General features: G+C 38.2%; 1 protein-coding gene across 1 annotated transcript; it reads left to right on the top strand.

Annotated features, from left to right (window-relative positions):
* The first annotated feature begins 15,898 nt into the window (after window positions 1–15,898).
* Window positions 15,899–17,862, top strand: LOC149204897 (benzyl alcohol O-benzoyltransferase-like). The gene is made up of 2 exons (XM_089393383.1): window positions 15,899–16,686; window positions 16,826–17,862. Exons 1-2 carry the CDS (start codon window positions 16,150–16,152, stop codon window positions 17,687–17,689), a joined length of 1,401 nt encoding a protein of 466 aa, XP_089249509.1. The 5' UTR covers window positions 15,899–16,149; the 3' UTR covers window positions 17,690–17,862.
* Window positions 17,863–19,503: the final 1,641 nt, after the last annotated feature.

The raw sequence follows: 19,503 nt of genomic DNA, 5'->3' as shown, positions 1-19,503 counted from the left end.
TGGGTAAAGCTTCCACCATTTTGGAAGGTCTTACAGCTTCTTCCCCTCCGCTTCCAGTTGGTTATCAGAAGCTCTCTTCAGATCCTCTCCCCGTTGACAAAGAGATTGACTTAGATTCTTCTCTTGTCCATCCTCCTCTTCCCGAGCCTGGCTGTGCTAAGCCTGTTCCTGACCAACCATTGGTCGGACAGAGTGTCGACTTGGGTTTGCCACCAGTTGTTCACTCTGTTCGAGAAGAGCATCATGATCATTCTGCTCATGTTGTTCTTGTCTCATCAGATCCTACTGAGTCCAAGGGAGTTCTTCTTTGGTTCCTGTAGAGCAGGGGGGCACTCATACGATACCCCCACCAAGTATTTCAGTCGTTTCCTTCGACTAGAGTCATTTGATTGCATTCCGTCTTCCATCTATGTGCCTTTCCAGATTACCGTACAGGCCTATGCTAAGGTTGTACCTGGCACACTCTTGGACGAAGGCACGTATATCAGTCTTATGCCTTTTGTTAGCCTCCTGCTACAGCAGGTTAATCATATTTCATGATCGACATTTTTACATGCCAAATATGTCGTTCTATGCATGCTACAATGCTCCATATTTGCTACAGATGGCCAAAGAACTGTCCATGAAAGCGTGCTAGTCTAAATGCCACTGCTGTGTTCCAATTTTTGGTAAGCAATTCATTTTTAGTTTGAGGCAGTTTTTTCAGTTGGAGGATTTCAAGCGAGGCATGTCTAACTTCCCCTTCTTCCTCTTTTCCCAAATCTCTCACTAACTTCCCCTAAAAGAGGTCAAGATCTGCTTGATACCTCTTAGTTTCATCATTCTCCATATCATTTGCCTTGGTGAATATCTGCTTCACTCAAGGAATGTACACACTTCTTCTATCAGTCATTTTCCCCCATTGATAGCCTAAGACATCATTCTTAGCGCTTTTTCTCATCATTGTCATATTAACTATTAACTTTACTATGTAGCTCCCTATTTATTTCCCCTTCCCCTACTAAAACTATGTATATTACTCCCCTATATACTTATCCCCTCCCCCTGGTTGAAAGATAACCATATACATCCTTGGGAATTGCTAAGTTTATCTAAAACTTAGCAAGAACCCTCATTGCCCCTCTCAAACACATCACATGCCTCCTTAATGCCTTTGGAATCCTTCCAAGGCATGAAAATTCCCAAAAAACCATGCAAAAATCATTAAAAACCTTCAAAAAATGAGAAAATCCTTCCTTTTGGGCCATCGGACCCCTTCTGATGGCTCACAAACCATTCATAAGCATAAAGGTCACCCCTCCGAATTAATTTTTCTTTGCATTGTAATAAAATGCATGCTCCGAAGAGAAAAGGCTCTTTTTGGTCCCCCTCCGATGCGATATCGCTATCGGGAGGGGGCAGTGGCATATTATTAACATATATGGCAGCTCTCCGAAGGCAGGTGCCCTCCCTCCGACGCGATATCGCTGTCGGAGGTCGGGCGATCCCATACATATGCGTTGTTTGCATTGCGAAAGGCTCTGAAATGACGGACCCGACATAACAATAAAGCAGAGCTCAATGGTGTATCGGGTCCGCAAGCCCATTTTTTATAAAACCTCTGATATGAATCGCCGACGGGCCGGACCCGATTTAAATAAAGAAGCGGCCTATAAACAGTTCGGGTCCGTGGCCTTTATCGCGTCGGGGTTCCGATGGTTGTACCGCTCCGAATGGCCGGAGCCGAAATAAATTGAAGCACAGTTTTGAAAGCATTTCGGGTCCGTAAGGGCCCCTAGTGCAGCGAAAAGAAGGCTCCCGACGGGCCGGAGCCGAAATGGTATATAAATGCAGTTTGAATGGGTTTCGGGTCCGCTTATCATTTTTATTCCGCCGAGTTGGGCTCGTCGATGGGCTGGACCCGATCTCCATAAAGAAAGAGCCTATAAGCATTTCGAGTCCGCAAAGATTGGTATTGTGCGCCCCATATCCGGATTCGATAAATTATAAAGAGCAGTTGAATGGGCTTCAGGTCCGATGACCCATTTTCATTCAAATCCACCGATAAGAGTTCGCCGATGGGCCGGACCCGATATAAATCAAAAGGGAGCCTATAATGCATTTCGCATCCGCGGGGTTCATCGCTCATCGGAGGCATTATGGTTTGGGATCCGCCGATCTACCGATCGCCGATTTAGTGCCAGTCATTAGATCTGCGTTCTCGCGATCCAACAGCCATGATTTAATAGAATGCACAGTGTTGCGGCAGTGCCAATTTTCAATGAAAATTCATGTTTTTTTAAGCATTCGCGCGTTATAAGGAAAGGGGCATTTGTTAAAGTTTTGTTTATACAGCGCTCCCGCCCGCCACAACTGCAAAGGAACGATGCTTTCCTTGGCTATTTTGAAATCGCTTCATGCCCATAATACATCCAAACGCATGGTTTTGCCTCAGCAATCTATTAGCATGCATTTCTCCTCCGTTTGCAGCAGTTTTTGAAGATTTAAGCATCATTTTTGATCGGCCAAGCGCCGATAGCATCCCAAAGGCCACGGAAGCATTTGCAGCAATTATTCTTGCATTAAATTGGTAGATAAAGGGGTGATTAGATAGTTAAAGAGTATCAGAGAGAGAAAGTGGCCTGATTCAGTGTCAAAGTGTATCAGAGGAAGTGGCAAAGAGTATCAGATCAAAATATCAGCAGCCCGAAGCAGCAGAACATTAAAGAGGCCCCCATCAAAGTCAATAAAGTAGCTCAGAGCCATCAAAGCCCACCAGATCACAGTTATGAGCATTAAAGCCACTCTACAGCAGCAGAACCGCCTAGAGGGGCAATTCAAGTGTTTAAAGCCCAGATTTTGCAGAGACAGTGTACAAAGACACATATGAGCAGCGCAACAAGTCCCAAGGCACAGTTATTGCAGAAGTGCCAGCGCATTGCTCAAAAGACCAATATTTATTCATTCTTGATGGTTGTTGCTCCCTGCACAGCTGTTAGATAGGCATTCTTTCATTTATTTGCAATAAATGTTAGGTTAGAATCATTCATTTCTCCAGATCTGCTATCAGATCTGCTATTGTAGATATTTTGTAGATATTTCTCTATTTATACCACCCTCTGGATAGTGTAAAGGGTGGGTTGGTTGTATCTCTCATTCAAGACTTGTGCTGTAAGTTTAAGAACTTCTGTAATCAAAGATTGCTGGAATATTTGCATCTGAACTGGCTGGTTGTGCTTTCAATGGCTGAAGAGCTTGATATGGAATTCTCGTGCTTGCTCATGGTCCAATAAGTCTTTCCTCCCTCTGTTGTCAGCTTATATGTATTTGTATCATCTATATATCATAATCTAAGTTGCAGGAAGAAGGAATAGTTCAGAAATGGTTTTCATGCCCTCTGTGCTCAATTCTTGTAACTTTTCTATGTTTTCCTCCGAATTAGTGATGAATATGCATACTTAATTGATCATGTTTAAGCTATTTCCTTCACATATGAATGCTGTCTAGGAAACTCTTCATTGCTCCTATTTAGCCTTCATCCACTTTCCCTCTTTGGCTGGATGAGAGATCCTTAATTGCCTCTCATCCCCTGACCTCCATTTCATCCTTGTTCCAGCATTAATCATTGTGCCATGTGTAGCTATCCTGCTCCATATTCCCCTCTTCTGCCAAGGAAAACACACCCTTCAGTTCACATTCATTGACTCCATGCCCAATGGTTTGAACTTCTTACACTTTGCATGCCAACTCTGCTTGAATAGATCAACCATCCCACCAAACTCAAACAAAACCCATGTGCATCATATCTAGCCTAAAATCATCCCTTAAACAAAGCTAAATCCTAAAGAGAGAGCCCTCTCTGACTGCAGGTAGGCTAGGACCTGCAGTCCAAAGATTGGTTTGTGGTTACCTCGGCCATATCCCTTTGGGAGTCAAAAGGGACAACCTGAGTGATAACACCTTCCACTACTTGGCAAGCTTTGGGCTCCCCACAGCTTGTGCCTGTTACTTAGAATCTGTTAGCCTTTGATGGAGGGACTCGTCAACCTTTCGGGATCCTTCCAAAGTTCCCTGTTACTTTGGGAGGCAAAACCGTCTATATAGACGTGATGGTTGTCCAAGGTGCTTTAGATTTCAGTCTTCTCCTTGGCCGTGATTATATTTATGCCATGGGGGCTCTTGTTTCTTTGCTTTTCCGTGTGGTTTGTTTTCCACACGATGGAAGAATGGTGACCATAGATCAATTTTCGTTCTTTAGTCACCTGGTGCCTCCTGTACAACCATCATCCCCTATCAGTTCTTGCTCACAAGCAGTACCTTCCCAATGACAGGTCAATTATGTGGCTACCCGTTCCGTCTCCACATTTGTTGATGATCATGCAGATGGTCTCGTACATCATGTACTGGGGGCATTGGAACCCAATCTGTCATTGGTGCCTAATGACATGTGTTCCTCCAAGAGCGTGGTTCTTCCATCCAGTGAAGATCTCTTGGGCATCATGTTTTCGTATGGCCCATGAACAGGAGTTCCGAGGATAGTTCTGATCTTGTGTCGACCTCATTAAAAAATGAAACAAAGCATTGCCCTAGGAGAGTTCTTGTTCCTATGTCAACCTCGTTAAAAAAATGAAAACAAGGGTGATGAGCATAGTTCCCAACCTTGTGTCAAGCTCGTTAAAAAATGAATCGAGGAGTCATGGAGCATAGTTCCTTGTCTTGTGTCAAGCTCATTAAAAATGAAACAAGGAGTCTCGAGGAAATTTCTTGATATTGAAAGTGAACCTTCATTCCATCCATCTCGTTGAATGCAATGAAGCTTGGGGGGCATGTACCTCGATTTGCGTTATTATGCTGGGGGCATGTGAACTTATAACAAGCATAGTTTTTCATTTCAAGCTTGCGTAAACATGAAACCGAATCCAAGAAGAGTTCTCCATGGTTCAAGCTTGTGTAAACATGAACCCATACTTGATTTACATCTTTTGATTGTCGTTTTTATCTGCTAAATTCTGCTAGATGAGCCTTGGTTGTTTCATTCCATCGCCACCCTCTCTTTGGCTAATCATATGCTTTCACTTGGTTGTTTGTCCTTTCCTGAGGGACCGCAGAGATGAGTTGTTTTATTAGCCAGCCTCTTGACCATTATATGTTTTGAGCAGTTCCACTGTTGCTAGAACCAGTTGCTACCCTTTATACCACTCGTTCCTCCAAGACGAGTCACCTTTAAGCTCTTTTCTGACTTGTAAAACATGAAAAGATTACCGAGTATTTTTTCCCTTTTTGACTCGTTAAAGAGAATAAAAATGGCAGTCTGCTTTCAGCTCTTTTCCAATCGTTTAAAAATGAAAATATGGTCAAGCTCTTTTCATTTCGAGTTTGTTCTTAGTTACAAAATGACGTGTCTCTAGTAAGTTTTCTACTTTTTCGGACTGGGAACACTATTTACGAAAAATACTCCTTGATCATAATGGTCAAGCGGTTCTCTCGAGTATTGTTTTCTACTTTTTCAGACTCAAGGGACACAAATTTACAAAAAAGGACCCCCCTAGAGTTTTCTTTTCCGTGTCTTTTTCAAACTCTATAAACATGAAAAAGACTCCGAGTTTTACTTATGTCGAACTCGTTAAACCCTGACGACATTGGACTCGCTTCCATGACGGGACTTGAACTTCTCCTCCCTAGGGCTCATTAAACTATTACTAGGTTGGATTCGTCCGAAGGTCGAACTTATATCACAAGCATATGCTATCCCATTCAAGCTTTTTTTTCAAAAATAATTGGGGTACTCACCAGCGATGGTGGGAGAAAATTTGAAAATTGTCATTGGTTACCTACGGCAGCTAGTCACTCTTGAACATCGACACTTTTTCTTCTCGTTGGGTTGGGGTATCCACTTCGTCATTTAGCCTTCCAGGGTTTTTGGGTTGCCATTTTGCCTCATTCCATCTGATCCATGTTGTCTCTGTCAGACCTCCGATCCCTTGGTACCAAAATGCTGCTGCATTCCGGAGTCGTGTCGCCGATATGTTCAAGAGTATAATCCTTTTGCAGTTCACACCCTTACCTCCTCCTCTGATACTCTGTCTCACCATCTACCACTTCTTCCTTATCTCACGTCGTTGATGGGGGAAACATTATGGCCCTCCTGCGACGGATTGCCTCTTGTCGACATCAGCTCATTATCCAAGAGGTTGGTCTAGATATCCCCTTCGGTACCTTGGAGCTTGCATGCCTCAATGGCAAGTTCTTCGCACCTGACGACAAACTTTCATCATTGGTCTTCGATTGGGTGATTCCACGAGTGTTCGACTTCGACTCATTTTTCACACTTAGTGGATTATACTAGCAGTACCTTGAGAACCATTGACATTATTGGTGGTCTCTCTCGCACTTGTTAATGGTTTCAATCATTGACCGATAATCAAGCGACTTTCTATCATGCTCGATTTTAGCACATCTGTTCGAATGCTAGGATTTGTACTATGATCGGTTAGGGTTTCAAGACCTCGGACTAAGATTACATATGTTTAGGCTACGTGGATTGGTTTGTGATTACATACATGACTCTTTGATTGGATGGCTGCGACCATACCTTTATCATTATATATGGTCTTATCAACTGGGTGGCTGCGTCCATACCACAAATCAAGTTTCATATGTCTTTTGGATGGCTGCGCCCATGCCTAGACTACATTTATTTCACTATCAGAGATATCAGTTGTACTTGCACCTGCAGGTCTTTCAAGGTGGTGTTCCAGTTTGGTCATGGTTTCGTAAAGCATTTCATCCCTCCCACTCTCTCGGGCTTCATGCTTTAGGGGGCATTTGTTACACAATAATTTGTCATTGTCCTCATCTCAGTCCCTCTGCTGTGTCATGTATCAAATACACATGTCCATATCTTCCCACTTATGTAAAAGGATTAAACAGTGTTCTCTAATGCTGATAAGTTCTTCCACTTGATGAGATACTCCGAAATTGATCGATTTCATAGCTGTCAAGTTCTTGTTTCTATGACTACTTCTAGTTCCAATATGATTTTTCCTTCCTCGTCAAGTTCTGGCAATATTGTTTGAACTAGGAGCTTATCACCTATAACCTTCTTTAAACATGAAACATGGAAAACTGGGTGCACTCTAGAAGTCGTAGGAAGCTCCAATTTGTATGCTATAGTACCAATCTTTTGCAACACCTTGTACAGACCATAATACTTTGGTGATAATTTATTATCCTTCTTAGCTTGCTTGAGGGACATTTGTTTATATGGTTGTATCCGTAGGAATACCCAGTCACCTACATCAAAAATTCTTTCACTGCGATGTTGATATGCCTGTTGTTTCATCTATTCTGCGCCAACATGAGGTTATCCTTTAAGAGTTGCAGAACTTGTTGTTGATGCTCGATGTGATGTTCCACTGCTTGAACCTTAGAATTTTCTCTTAAATATGATGTGATGGATGGTGTATGATATCCATAAAGTGCCATAAATGGGGTCATTTTTGCTGCGGTATGGAAGCAAGTGTTATACCACCATTAAGCCAGAGACAACCATTTGACCCATTGTGTTTGTTTATCAAATACAAAGCAATGAAGATATCCTTCCAAATGTTTGTTTACTATCTCAGTTTGCCCATCAGATTGAGGATGATAAGATGAGCTATGAGCTCACTAAGTACCGAGACAAGAAAATAATTTTGTCCAAAAATTTCCAGTGAAAATGGGATCTTTGTCGCTTACAATAATATTTGGGTTTCCATGTAGCTTTTGAATTGTTTCCGTAAATGCAGTAGAAACTATACTGGCTTTAAATGGATGTGATAATGCACAAAAGTGTGCATACTTGGTAAGTCTGTCAACTACCACCATGATGACACTATTTCCTTTGGACTTGGGTAAACTTGTGATAAAATCCATTGAAACCTCATCCCAACGTTGGATTGGAATGGATAAAGGTTGTAATAGACTTGGGGTCTTAATTGTTTCAACTTTATTTTGTTGGCAAACCAAACATTCCACCACAAACTTTTGAATATCTGATTTAAGGCCATCCAAAAAACATTCCTTCTTAACCCTGTGGTAAGTTTTTAAAAATCCTGAGTGCCCTCCTAAGGGAGAAGTGTGCAATTCCATAAGAATCTTTTGTTTGAGTTGGGAATTCTTACATAGGTATAAGCGATCTTTGTACCATAACGAATCATTTTTCCAGCTAAATGTATCAGACGTACTGGGATCTTGTTGTAACTTTTGAATGAGTTCCCACACTTCTTCTTCATTCTTCCATTCCTCCCTTGCTTCGTTTATCCAATCTGGTTGGATAATAGAAATGGCGCACAACAATGCTTCCACATCCTCATCCTTTCTTGAGAGTGCATCTACCACAACATTTTGCTTCCCTTTTTTGTAGATGGTTTCAAAGTTATAACCCAACATCTTTGTGACCCATTTTTGTTGCTCTTCAGAGGATAACCTTTGTTCTAAAAAGTATTTAAGACTATCATGATCCGTTTTTACCTTGAAATGTCTTCCCATTAGGTAGGGTCGCCATTTCTTAAGTGCATGTAGTATTGCCAACATTTCCTTCTCATAAATAGCTTTGTGTAAATACTTTCCCTTGATTAGACGACTTTCGAAAGCAATGGGTCTTTCATCTTGCATTAAAACAACACCAATTCCATTTCCTGAAGCATCACATTCCACAACAAAGGTTTTTGTGAAGTTTGGCATAGCTAAGACCGGTGCTTGGCACATTACCTCTTTAAGATGTTTGAAGGCCTTTGTTGCTTCTGGAGTCCATGAAAATGCATCTTTCTTCAATAATGTTGTTAGAGGCGCTGCTATTCTCCCATAATTATTAACAAACTTGCGATAATACCCTGTCAACCTGAGAAATCCTCGCAGATGCTTTATGGATGTAGGGATTTTCCATTCCTTAATGGCTTTAATTTTTCTAGGGTCTACCTAACACCTTCATGAGATACAATATGACCCAGATATTCCACCTCTTATACTCCAAAGAAACATTTGGAGCTTTTTGCATATAATTGTTTCTCCTTCAATAGTTTGAGCACCCTGTCAACATGTTCAACATGATCCTTCCAAGACTTGCTGTAGATTAATATATCATCAAAAAATACTAACACAAATTTTCTAAGGAAGGGTTTGAAAATGGAATTCACCAAACCTTGATATGTAGAAGGTGCATTGGTAAGGCCAAAAAGCATGACCAAAAATTCATAATGACCCTCATGAGTTCTAAATGTTGCTTTCGGAATGTCTTCAGTCTTCATTCTGATTTGATGATATCCTTAATGAAGATCCAACTTGGTGAAGTAAATTGATCCATGCAATTCATCCAATAATTCATCAATGACAGGAATGAGAAATTTATCTTTAATAGTGAGCATGTTGAGCTCCCTATAATCCGGACACATGCGCCATGATCCATCCTTCTTATGCACCAATACTACTAGAGCAGAGAAAGAACTTTGACTAGGTTGAATTATACCAACCTCTAGCATTTCTACAACCATATGTTCAATTTCACTCTTTTGGGCATAGGGATATCTATACGGCCTGATGTTTGGAGGAACACTTCTTGGAATCAAATGAATAGCATGATCATGATCACGAATATGTGGGAGACCTTTGGGAGTCTCAAATACCTTGGAATAATTGTCCAATACTTTTTGGATATCTGGAGAAATAGATGATTTCAATGTGGGAACCTCTAGTGAACATAATTGTGCAATTACACCTCGTTGTTCTTTCTTTAGAAGCTTTGTCATACCATTAGAGCTTATTATCTTTCCTGGTTCCCTGCAATACCCCTTAATTCAACTTCCTTTCCTTTCGCACAAAATTTCATGTAAAGTTCTTGAAAATTAAAAGATATTGTACCCAAGGATTGTAGCCATTGGACTCCTAGTACAACATCAACACCACCCATTGGAATGGAAAGAATTGGACTATTCAATACATATTCTCCCATGGACAGCTTGATATTATGGCACTTTCCAAAGAAATTATGGTTCCTCCACTTGCAACCATCACTTGAAACTCTGGTGCTGGATATAGGAAGCAATTCAATTCCTTTGTTATCTTACAATGAATAAAATTATGTGCACTTCCTGAATCAATCAACACTATTACCTTTTTCTTCTTGATATGTCCTTCTATCTTGATAGTTTGAGGAGTGGTAATTCCAACCAATGCATTACAAGATATGGTCGGATTCATTTCTTCTTTATCTAGGTTTGTTCCTGGAGTATATCCTTTTCTTTTGACATTTTTTGTTCCTTTTCTTCCTCCTCTTCACAATCTATGTAGAATAATTTCTTCTCAGCACACTTATGACCTTTAGTGTATTTGCTATGACAACTGTAACAAAGCCCTTTTGCTCTTTTTTCTTCCAATTGTTGTGGTGTCAACCTTGTAGGTTGTGGAAGGCTATGGGAAAAAACACTTCCATCTTTATAGTTGTGATTGGTAGGTTTCCTCGTTTCCATAATTTTGCTTTCCATTTTTCTTGCTAACATGAATGCCTTCTCCAATGAATCAGGTTCCCAAAGGCGAACCTCATGTTGGATATTATCCTTTAAAGTTCCTATGAACACATCAATTCTATTCTCCTTTGGAATATCTTTTACCCTTTTGTTCAATTTTTGAAAGTCCTCAATGTGCGCCATCATTGAACCCTTTTGTTTGAGATTTATCAATTGGCTAAAAAAAGGTGTTGCTTTTTGTATCCTCATAATGTGCTATCATTTCTTCAGTAAAAATTGCCCAAATGACAATTTGTTTACGAGAGTAAATCCATCAATACATTACAAACTGATTTGGTTCCAAATATAATGTTGCAATGCATACCTTTTGTGTGTTTTTCACATTATGGAGATCGAAAAATTGCTCCACCTGTAGTATCCATGTTCCGAGATCCTTGGCATAAAACTTCCTCATATCGATTTTTGGAACATGGTGGGTCTTCAATCCAACATTAGAGTCCATGAAATCATTATTAACATTTCGTTTGTTCTCATCATGAGTTTCATTTACTACCCTTTCACCATTAGTGACCATTTCTTGTAGAAACTTATTCAAATTCATCCTCAATTCTTCCATCTTATCGTCCATGCCATTCATCTTAGCTTCTACGCCTTTCTTTAAACCATCCATATTAGCTTCCACTCCATCCATCTTAACTTGCATGCCATTCATATTAGCTTCCACGTAATTCATCTTGGCTTCATTTACCTTTAGTGAGAGTGAAATTTATTGTACTTGGTCTTGTAATTTTGACATATCATGTTGCATTTCTTCCTCTTCTTCACGAATCATGCTAGAGCTTTCAGGTTGCTTACTAGGTGTTTCCATTTTCTTTCTTCGGGGCATCAATTAATGCTAATAATTCTTCACTATTCCCTTTGAATTCCTTCAAACTAATTTTTCAAACCAATCTTATGCAAAATTAAAAAAAATACTACACACCTTTTTTTTCACTTTGTAAGAGCTCGATATTGAATCTGTTGTGTCTCTATAACAACAGATCTCGAATATCTAAAATCTCGTCCTGTGGTAGCCCTTTGATTCCTCTTTCTAACCTCGCAAGTCTGATCAAGATTGGATTCTCCAAGGAAGAGTTATACCAAATCTCCAATGGTGACCTGATTATAGAATAGTTCAGTAGAGCGAACTTGTACGATGTGCCACATGTCACTGTTTTAACATTAGTACCTGAAACGGATTCACAGAGAACTACAGGCCATCCTCTTTCTGAAACTTCTTACAAAATTTTAATCTGATGCACAAAACAAAAGTTATGATGATTTTCCCCAGGTCGCCTATTTGGAATGTAATTCAGGAGTCTGCAAAAATGCCAACTTCCTCAGATCATATCTCTGCGAATATAGTGAGACAAGCTCTAAAATTAGGATCCCAAGTGCAAAACGATTTCAGACCAAATGGGTTTTTCTTTTAGCTTCTGAAATGTCGCAGAAAAATGTTATAGCAAAAATGCCACGATGACCTATTTGGAGCAGCAAAACCCTAGAATCCAAAGCTTTGATACCAAATGTTAAGAAACCAGCTCACAAAAAGATAGAAAAGATAGATCAATGCCTTAGAATTCAACCTCTTCGAGGGTGAAACCTCATTTACCTTACACAAATGAACAATTTTTTGATGATACAAATGACTAAACCTCCCTTCTATATATAGGAGTCTACGGGGTCACAATGTAATCAAGCCGACATAATAGTAATAACATAAGGGCACAAAAATAACAATAGTGGGTTTCTATGGGGCATACTAATAATAATATGGGGACAATAGGGACACAATAATAACAATAAGGGATACAATGGCAATAGTAATGGGGGAATCACTAGTATTATAGGGGCCTAACAAAATATGGCAACAAAAATATTCCAATTTAATTTGTCCTTGAATTAAATTGTGAATTAAAATCGAATTTATTCTTAACATCTACTTGGAAATAATTAATTAATTTATTTTAAATTAATTAGTTGGAGAAATTCAAGTTAGAAGCCTTTTTGAAGTCATGCAAGAGTTATCTCTTAATTTAAGGAGATAAGATTGAGTTATATTTGAGTTGTAATTAGTTAACTCAGTTTACTGAGTTAAGTCCAGTTAAATTAGTTCCAAACTATTTAAGGAACTAATAGTGAGTTAACAGTCAGTTGATGCATTAATGCACTCAACTAGTGCTACTCCAGTTAACTGAAGATTCCCTCATCAGAACCTCATGCATGTCTATTATGAGAAAGACCCAGTTGAGATTAATGTTCAAGGACAGTGTATTACCAGTTGCATGTGTTTTCTCATGGAGAAAACTCATGCATGCAGTCAAGGATTTATCCTTGAGGATTGCAAAGGTTTGAAGGAGGGTTTTCCACATGGTAATAGGAGGATCATCCACAAGGAACAACGCAAGGAAATAGGAGCTTGGACGGCAGAGATGAAGGCTGGAGAGAAGCCAGGATTATCTGTGAGCATCTGTGAGGATTGTACTGAGAGCTGGCTAGTTGTGAGAGCTAAGGCTTTGTATAATTCCTATGTATTTCCACCATGTATGATAATACAATGATGTGGGGTTTTTAGCTAAGGCTTTCCCCAAAGTATTTTCATGTGTATTGTGCATTGATTCTTCTTCTTCTGCTTATATTGTTCAGCTCGATCTTTAAGCTTCCACAAATTGATAGTAGAAGTAGGTTATAGTATTCTGCTTTGATTTATATTGCATTATCGGGTTAACCTACACATATTTTCTACAATCGGAGCTAGATTTGTAGAAATTTTCTACATTATGAACCTAAAGGAATAATATTGAACAAAAGGGACTAATAATATAAACAATCCCTAGGGTTTATTGATCCCTTAAGTTTATAATATTCATAGTCACGTGAGTTGATCAATCCATGGGTTTAAAATATTAATTCCTATGTTTTATTAATCCCTTCTATTTTTATTATTGATCCCTTGCCATTTTTTATCCCTTGGGTTTCTAATATTTTTCCCTTAGGTTTATTAATTCCTTAGGTTTATAATCTCAAATGCTTGGGTTTCTTCGTTCTTAAAGTTTTTAATATTAATAATTCCTTTGGTTTATCATTTAATCCCTTGGTTTTATTAATCCCGTGACCTTAAAAAACCAAGGTATATAAACCCTAAGTGGATACAATTTGGTTCTTAATGTGAGATCGGACCATGATTGATCACAGTTGACCATGGTTGGTTATGGTTGACCGTGATTGATATTATAAACCAAGTTAATAATAAACCCAAGGGATTGATATTATGAACCCAAGGGAAACATAAACCCAAGCGATTATGAACCGAAGGGAATAATATTAAACCCAAGGGATTAATATTATAAACCCAATATTCGTAAACCCAAATATAAATATTACAAAGACTAAAATAAACATAATTTATTTTCATGGTTAGACAATCCTTGTCACAATGTGACATTCAACCATGGTTGCCCATGGTTGACCATGATTGATATTATAAACCTAAGGGAATAATAAACCCAGGGGATTGATATTATAAACCCAAGATATTAATACTAAAACCCTAAGGGATTATGAACCCCAGGGAATAATATTAAATCCAACGGACTAATATTATAAACCCAACATTTGTAAACCCAAATATAAATATTACAAAGACTAATATAAACATGATTTATTTTCATGGTGAGATAATCCTTGTCACAATGTGACATTCAACCATGGTTGACCATGGTTGACTATGATTGACAATGGTTGACCATGATCGATATTATAAACGTAAGGGAATATTAAACCCAAGGGATTAATATGAGAAACCCAAAGGAATAATAAAACGAAGGGATTAATACTAAAACCCCAAGGGATTATGAACCAAAGGGAATAATATTAAACCCAAGGGACTAATATTATAAACCCAACGTATATAAACCCTAAGATAAATATTATAAACACTAAAATAAACATGATCGACCATCGTTGATTTTCATATTGAGACAATCCTTATCACAATTCCATGTTGGACCATGGTTGACATCATAATAAACCATGTTTGACTCAGGAATAATAAACCCAAGTGATTGATATTATAAACACAAAGGAACAATAAACCCAAGGGATTAATACTAAAACCCCAAGGGATTATGAACCTAAGGGAATAATATTAAACAAAAGGGACTAATAATATAAACCCAAGGTATACAAACCCTAAGATAAATATTAAAAATACTAAAATAAACATGGTTGAATTAATAAACCCTAAGAATTAATATTTTAAACTCAATGCATTAATAAACCAAATGGATTATTAATAATATAGACACTAAAATAAACATGATTAGCCATCGTTTTTTTTCATATTGAGAAAATCCTTATCACAATTCCATGTTGGACCATGGTTGACATCATAATAAATCATCATTGAATGGGGAATAATAAACCCAAGTGATTGATGTTAGACAATGGTTGATCATGGTCAAACATGGTTGTTTATTTTTTACCATTGTTGAATAATATTAAACCCTAGGAATATGAACCCTTAGATCAATAAACCGAAAGGAATGATATTATAAATCCAAGGGAATAATAAACCTAAGAGATAAAAATTATAAACCCAACACATATAAACTCTAACATGACTATTATAAACCCTAAAATAAACATGGTTGACCATGGTTGATTTCCATATTAGATTAATCTATTGTGATATTGACATAATCATAAATAGTTAGACAAATATTTAACCCTTAATATTGGTGTTTTATAAAACTAAAAATTATTAATATTACAAACCCAAAACATTAATATTATAAAAACAAATAATTAAAAAATGCAATGATCAATATACCCAAACAAAAAAACAATAAACCAAACAAACTAATATTAAAAACAGATTAAATCTCCTTACATCTATTACAAATGTGTTGAAATTATGAATTTGATAGGTAAACTTATACATCACAATAAATAGTTAGACAATGCCATTTCAAGGAAAGTTTTTCAATGTTAAATCGGAGCCGTATATTGATCCGAACGAGGTGCTGTGCCAATCGAGGGTTACAGAAGTGAGGGGCTATATGGTCCACCTGGAGAAAGAAATGAGATGTTGTACGCCCTCACAGGGCTGTGCTCTCGAAAATCTATCCATGTGCCGTGGGAAAAATATTATGCCCAGAACTGGTGTAGAATGTACAATATCTGCAGTGGACAAAATTGTCGGACGCCCTCAGCTAAATCCACGGCGACAACCTGGTCGCTTCACATTCTGGAGAGCCGCTGTGCTCATTGACAAATCGGTATCAACGTTGATTTTTGAAAGATTTTTACTTTACCAATTTCTTAACGCTGTACTGCCACCCTCAACCAGATGGTATGTTCCAAAGTTTGAGCAACCATTGAATTCGCTGCCCAGCCATCCCGTGACCTGATGACCGGAAGCTACAATCGGGTTACAGTCAGGCACATTCACCAGAGTTTGGACATGCCCAATCTACGAATAAAAAGTCCAACTCTCTGAAATTTTGCCCGACGCCTGCACTAACTGTTGTGTTGCGTGAGCACTCGCCCTGCATCGATTCCCTTATAATACCTTCGTCTCGCGTTTTTTAAACAGAAAGAGAGTTCACTAACATTTGTTTCAGCATAGATGGGGATTCTTCCCAGATGTAGTGAGGTTTTGAAACAGGCCGCAGCACTTACAGCACCAGCCTTGCTCTCTAATGTTAACTCCTCAGCCGCTGGGATCAATTTGGGTGTTATGCGACACCCAGAAATTCTGGTCAGACCGGCCTTGCCAATTCCCACTACTGATCGTCAGAGGTTTCTATACCTTTCAAACCTGGACGACCAAGCCGCACTCAGACTGCATGTTCCTCTCATCCACTTTTATCGCTATAATCCCTCCATGAAAAATCAGGATCCAGTGAAGATTATTAGAGAAGCTCTGAGCAAGACCTTGGTGCATTACTTCCCTTTTGCAGGAAGACTGAGGGACGCAGACGATGGGAAGCTCCAAGTTGAGTGCAGTGAGGAGGGAGTGTTATTTGTAGAAGCTGATGCTCATCACGTTTCTTTGAAAGACTTTGGAGACTTCATCTGTCCACCTATTCCGTGTATGGACGAGTTGCTCTATCAACCTTGTGCATCACAAACCATTACCAATTCTCCCATTCTTATAGTTCAGGTTGGTTTCGTTTCTTTTTCTATCAATGTCGTTTTAATGGTCTTAGTTGTTTAAGATATTTCAAAAATCTAGAGAAAGATCAAATTTGTAAATTTATTTTTAGATATAAAACTTGAAAAAAGATTTGCACAACTCTCAGGTAACGCGTTTGAAATGCGGAGGGTTCATATTCGCTATGAGGTTCAATCACTGCATGAGCGACGCCATTGGAATCATCCAGTTCTTGAAAGCCCTGGCTGAAATGGCGAGAGGGGCGTCTAGGCCTTCGATTCCGCCTGTTTGGAATAGAGAAATCCTCCGTCCCCGCACGAATGCAGCTTGCACACTGAAGTATGGCCACCATCGCACAGATGATGTATACAAACCACAACAGCATGTGAGAGAAGAAATGCAGAATGTATCAGTGTTGTTCGGGGCAGAGGAAATTGCCGCTCTGAAACGGCAACTGGGAGGAAAGTGTTCTACATTTGAAGTGTTATCAGCCTCTTTGTGGCGGGCGAGAACCAAGGCTCTCAACGTGCCAGCGGACCAGGATGCGAGGTTGGCATTTCCAGTAAATATAAGATCCAGGCTTCAACCACCCCTTCCCAGTGGCTACTATGGCAACGCAGTAACTCTCTCTTGCGCCCTGGCAAGAACAGGGGATTTAACCGAGAGCCCACTGTCTTATGCTGTGAAATTAATCAACGACGCCAAGAATATTGTGGACGATGGTTACGTGAGATCTGAAATCGAGATGATGAAGGTGAAAGGGTGCCTTCCACCTCCTGTGGGTACCTCTTTTATCATCTCAGATATCAGCAAAGTTGATTTTGCAGGAGTGGATTTTGGGTGGGGAAAGTCAGAGTATGGAGGCGTTGCAGTGGGTGCGGTGCCTGGAATATCGTATTTCATTCGGGTATGCACCACAAGTAGCGGAATCGAAAGAATCCTGGTTCCCATTTGTTTACCATCTTCTGCCATCCAGTCATTTCAACAAGAGCTCAGCTTCTCCCTTTACTGAAGCAATCATTATATAGATCATTCAAAGATGCGATAATGGAACTACAATAGTCGATTCTTTATTGCGTTCAATATGCAGCTCTGAATCCGCTGTAAAGTTGTAAGAGCATAAACATGTCAAACAGAACCAGGGAATCTGCTGTAAAGTTGTAAGAGCATAAACATGTCAAACAGAACCATGGAATCTTTTGATTATTTGATTATGATTAACTTAAATTAAGTTTTGTCTATTATTCAAAGTGTTACTTAAGGGCGATACGTTTTATTTAAATGGCTTATTATTCTCCATTCCATCATCAAATTATTTACTTTATAAATATTTTTTTAATAAATTTTATTGTTTGGGATGTTTAGAAAAAAGGCATTCAGCTTGAACTGATGTTAATAATGTTAATGGCAATCTCGGATTGAATACTTCATCACCAATTAAATTACTAACAAAAACTTAAATCAATTTTAATTTATATTAATATATTATTTAAATTAATCATAGAATATGTATTCATATGATTTTTTATTTACTTTGATAGAGCACGGCATAGATACATACTCGTAGTTTTGTTTCCTTCACGTACTTATAATGTGTTGACATAGATACATACTCATAGGTTCGGTTCCTTCAAGTACTTATAATGGGTTGACTTATGTGTGCATTTCACTTGAATGTACAATTTCATGTTAGGTTGATATAAAGGTTTTCACTCAAATATATAACCAGTGTGCATAAGTGGAATTAAAAAAGAAATTGTACAATTTCATGTTAGGTTGATATAAAGGTTTTCACTCAAATATATAACCATTGTGTATAAGTGGAATTAAAAAAGAAATAGTAAGTAATTTTTTAGGATGTGGGTTTTGATTGATTCTAATTAATAGAAGTATCACCTACTAAAGAGTGTAATTTATATCTATTAAAGAATGTAATTCATTTGAAGGTTACTAAGGTATCAGGATGTCCATGTAGCATAATATAATATACATTAGTTATAGATAAATAAATAAATAGTAGTAAATCTAAATAGTATGTCTGGATAGTTATCATTTATTGTTATTTTAAAGTTATGAGTTAGTGTATATATGTTGGGAATCACGATTGTCATTAGACCAAAATTCGCAAGTGTCAGTCAACGATCACATCGCTAGAGATAAGGATCCATGAGAGGCGATTAGTCCATGTCGTGAAGCACACGGGTAGCGTTGGTTTATCTAATGTCCAAAAATTTAACCCCAACACGAGTTGGGAGTATATCAAACTCGTGATTTACACTCTGATACCACTTGTTGGGAATCATGATTGTTGTTAGACCAAAACCCTCAGGTGTTAGTCAACAATTGCATCGCCAGAGATAAGGATCTATGAGATGCAGTTAGTCCATGTCGTAAAACACATGGGTAGCGGTTTATCTAATATCCAACAATATATGCAAAAGAAAAAAAAAAGGTTAAGAGTTAGTGTTAAAGTTTAATTTTTTTTTTTTAAAGATTGGTTTGTTTTCTATGTAGATATTATATCTTCTAAATGGATTATGTTGGTTGTTGAGAGTTTTCTTTATAAATTAACTTATTATTATGTTTTCGATTTAATAGCATGATATGTTTAGATTAATGTTGTAATGGTATAAATTTAAAGGAAGTATATAAGTTTTGTATGTTTTTTTTTCAATTTTTTAAAAACAATTTTGATTTACCATTTATTTAATTATTTAGTTGCTAGAGGCTGGGAGAGGAAACCAAGCTAAAGGAATTGCTCAAAATTCCTTTCATGGTAGTAGCGCAAGGTTAATTTTATTGTTTGATTCCAACATTGCTATGGTA

Source organism: Pinus tabuliformis, chromosome 1_2, assembly GCF_031772625.1.
Source record: "Pinus tabuliformis cultivar Carrire ecotype Pingquan chromosome 1_2, CPIR1, whole genome shotgun sequence".
NCBI classification, from domain to species: domain Eukaryota; kingdom Viridiplantae; phylum Streptophyta; class Pinopsida; order Pinales; family Pinaceae; genus Pinus; species Pinus tabuliformis.
The sequence above is the reverse complement of the archived record's forward strand: the minus strand, read 5'-3'. Positions and strand labels throughout refer to the sequence as shown.

Coding starts and splice junctions, on each gene's coding strand:
- LOC149204897 (XM_089393383.1), top strand. CDS start 16,150: ATGGGGATTCTTCCCAGATGTAGTGAGGTTTTGAAACAGGCCGCAGCA. Junction 16,687..16,825: donor CTCCCATTCTTATAGTTCAG/GTTGGTTTCGTT, acceptor CACAACTCTCAG/GTAACGCGTTTGAAATGCGG.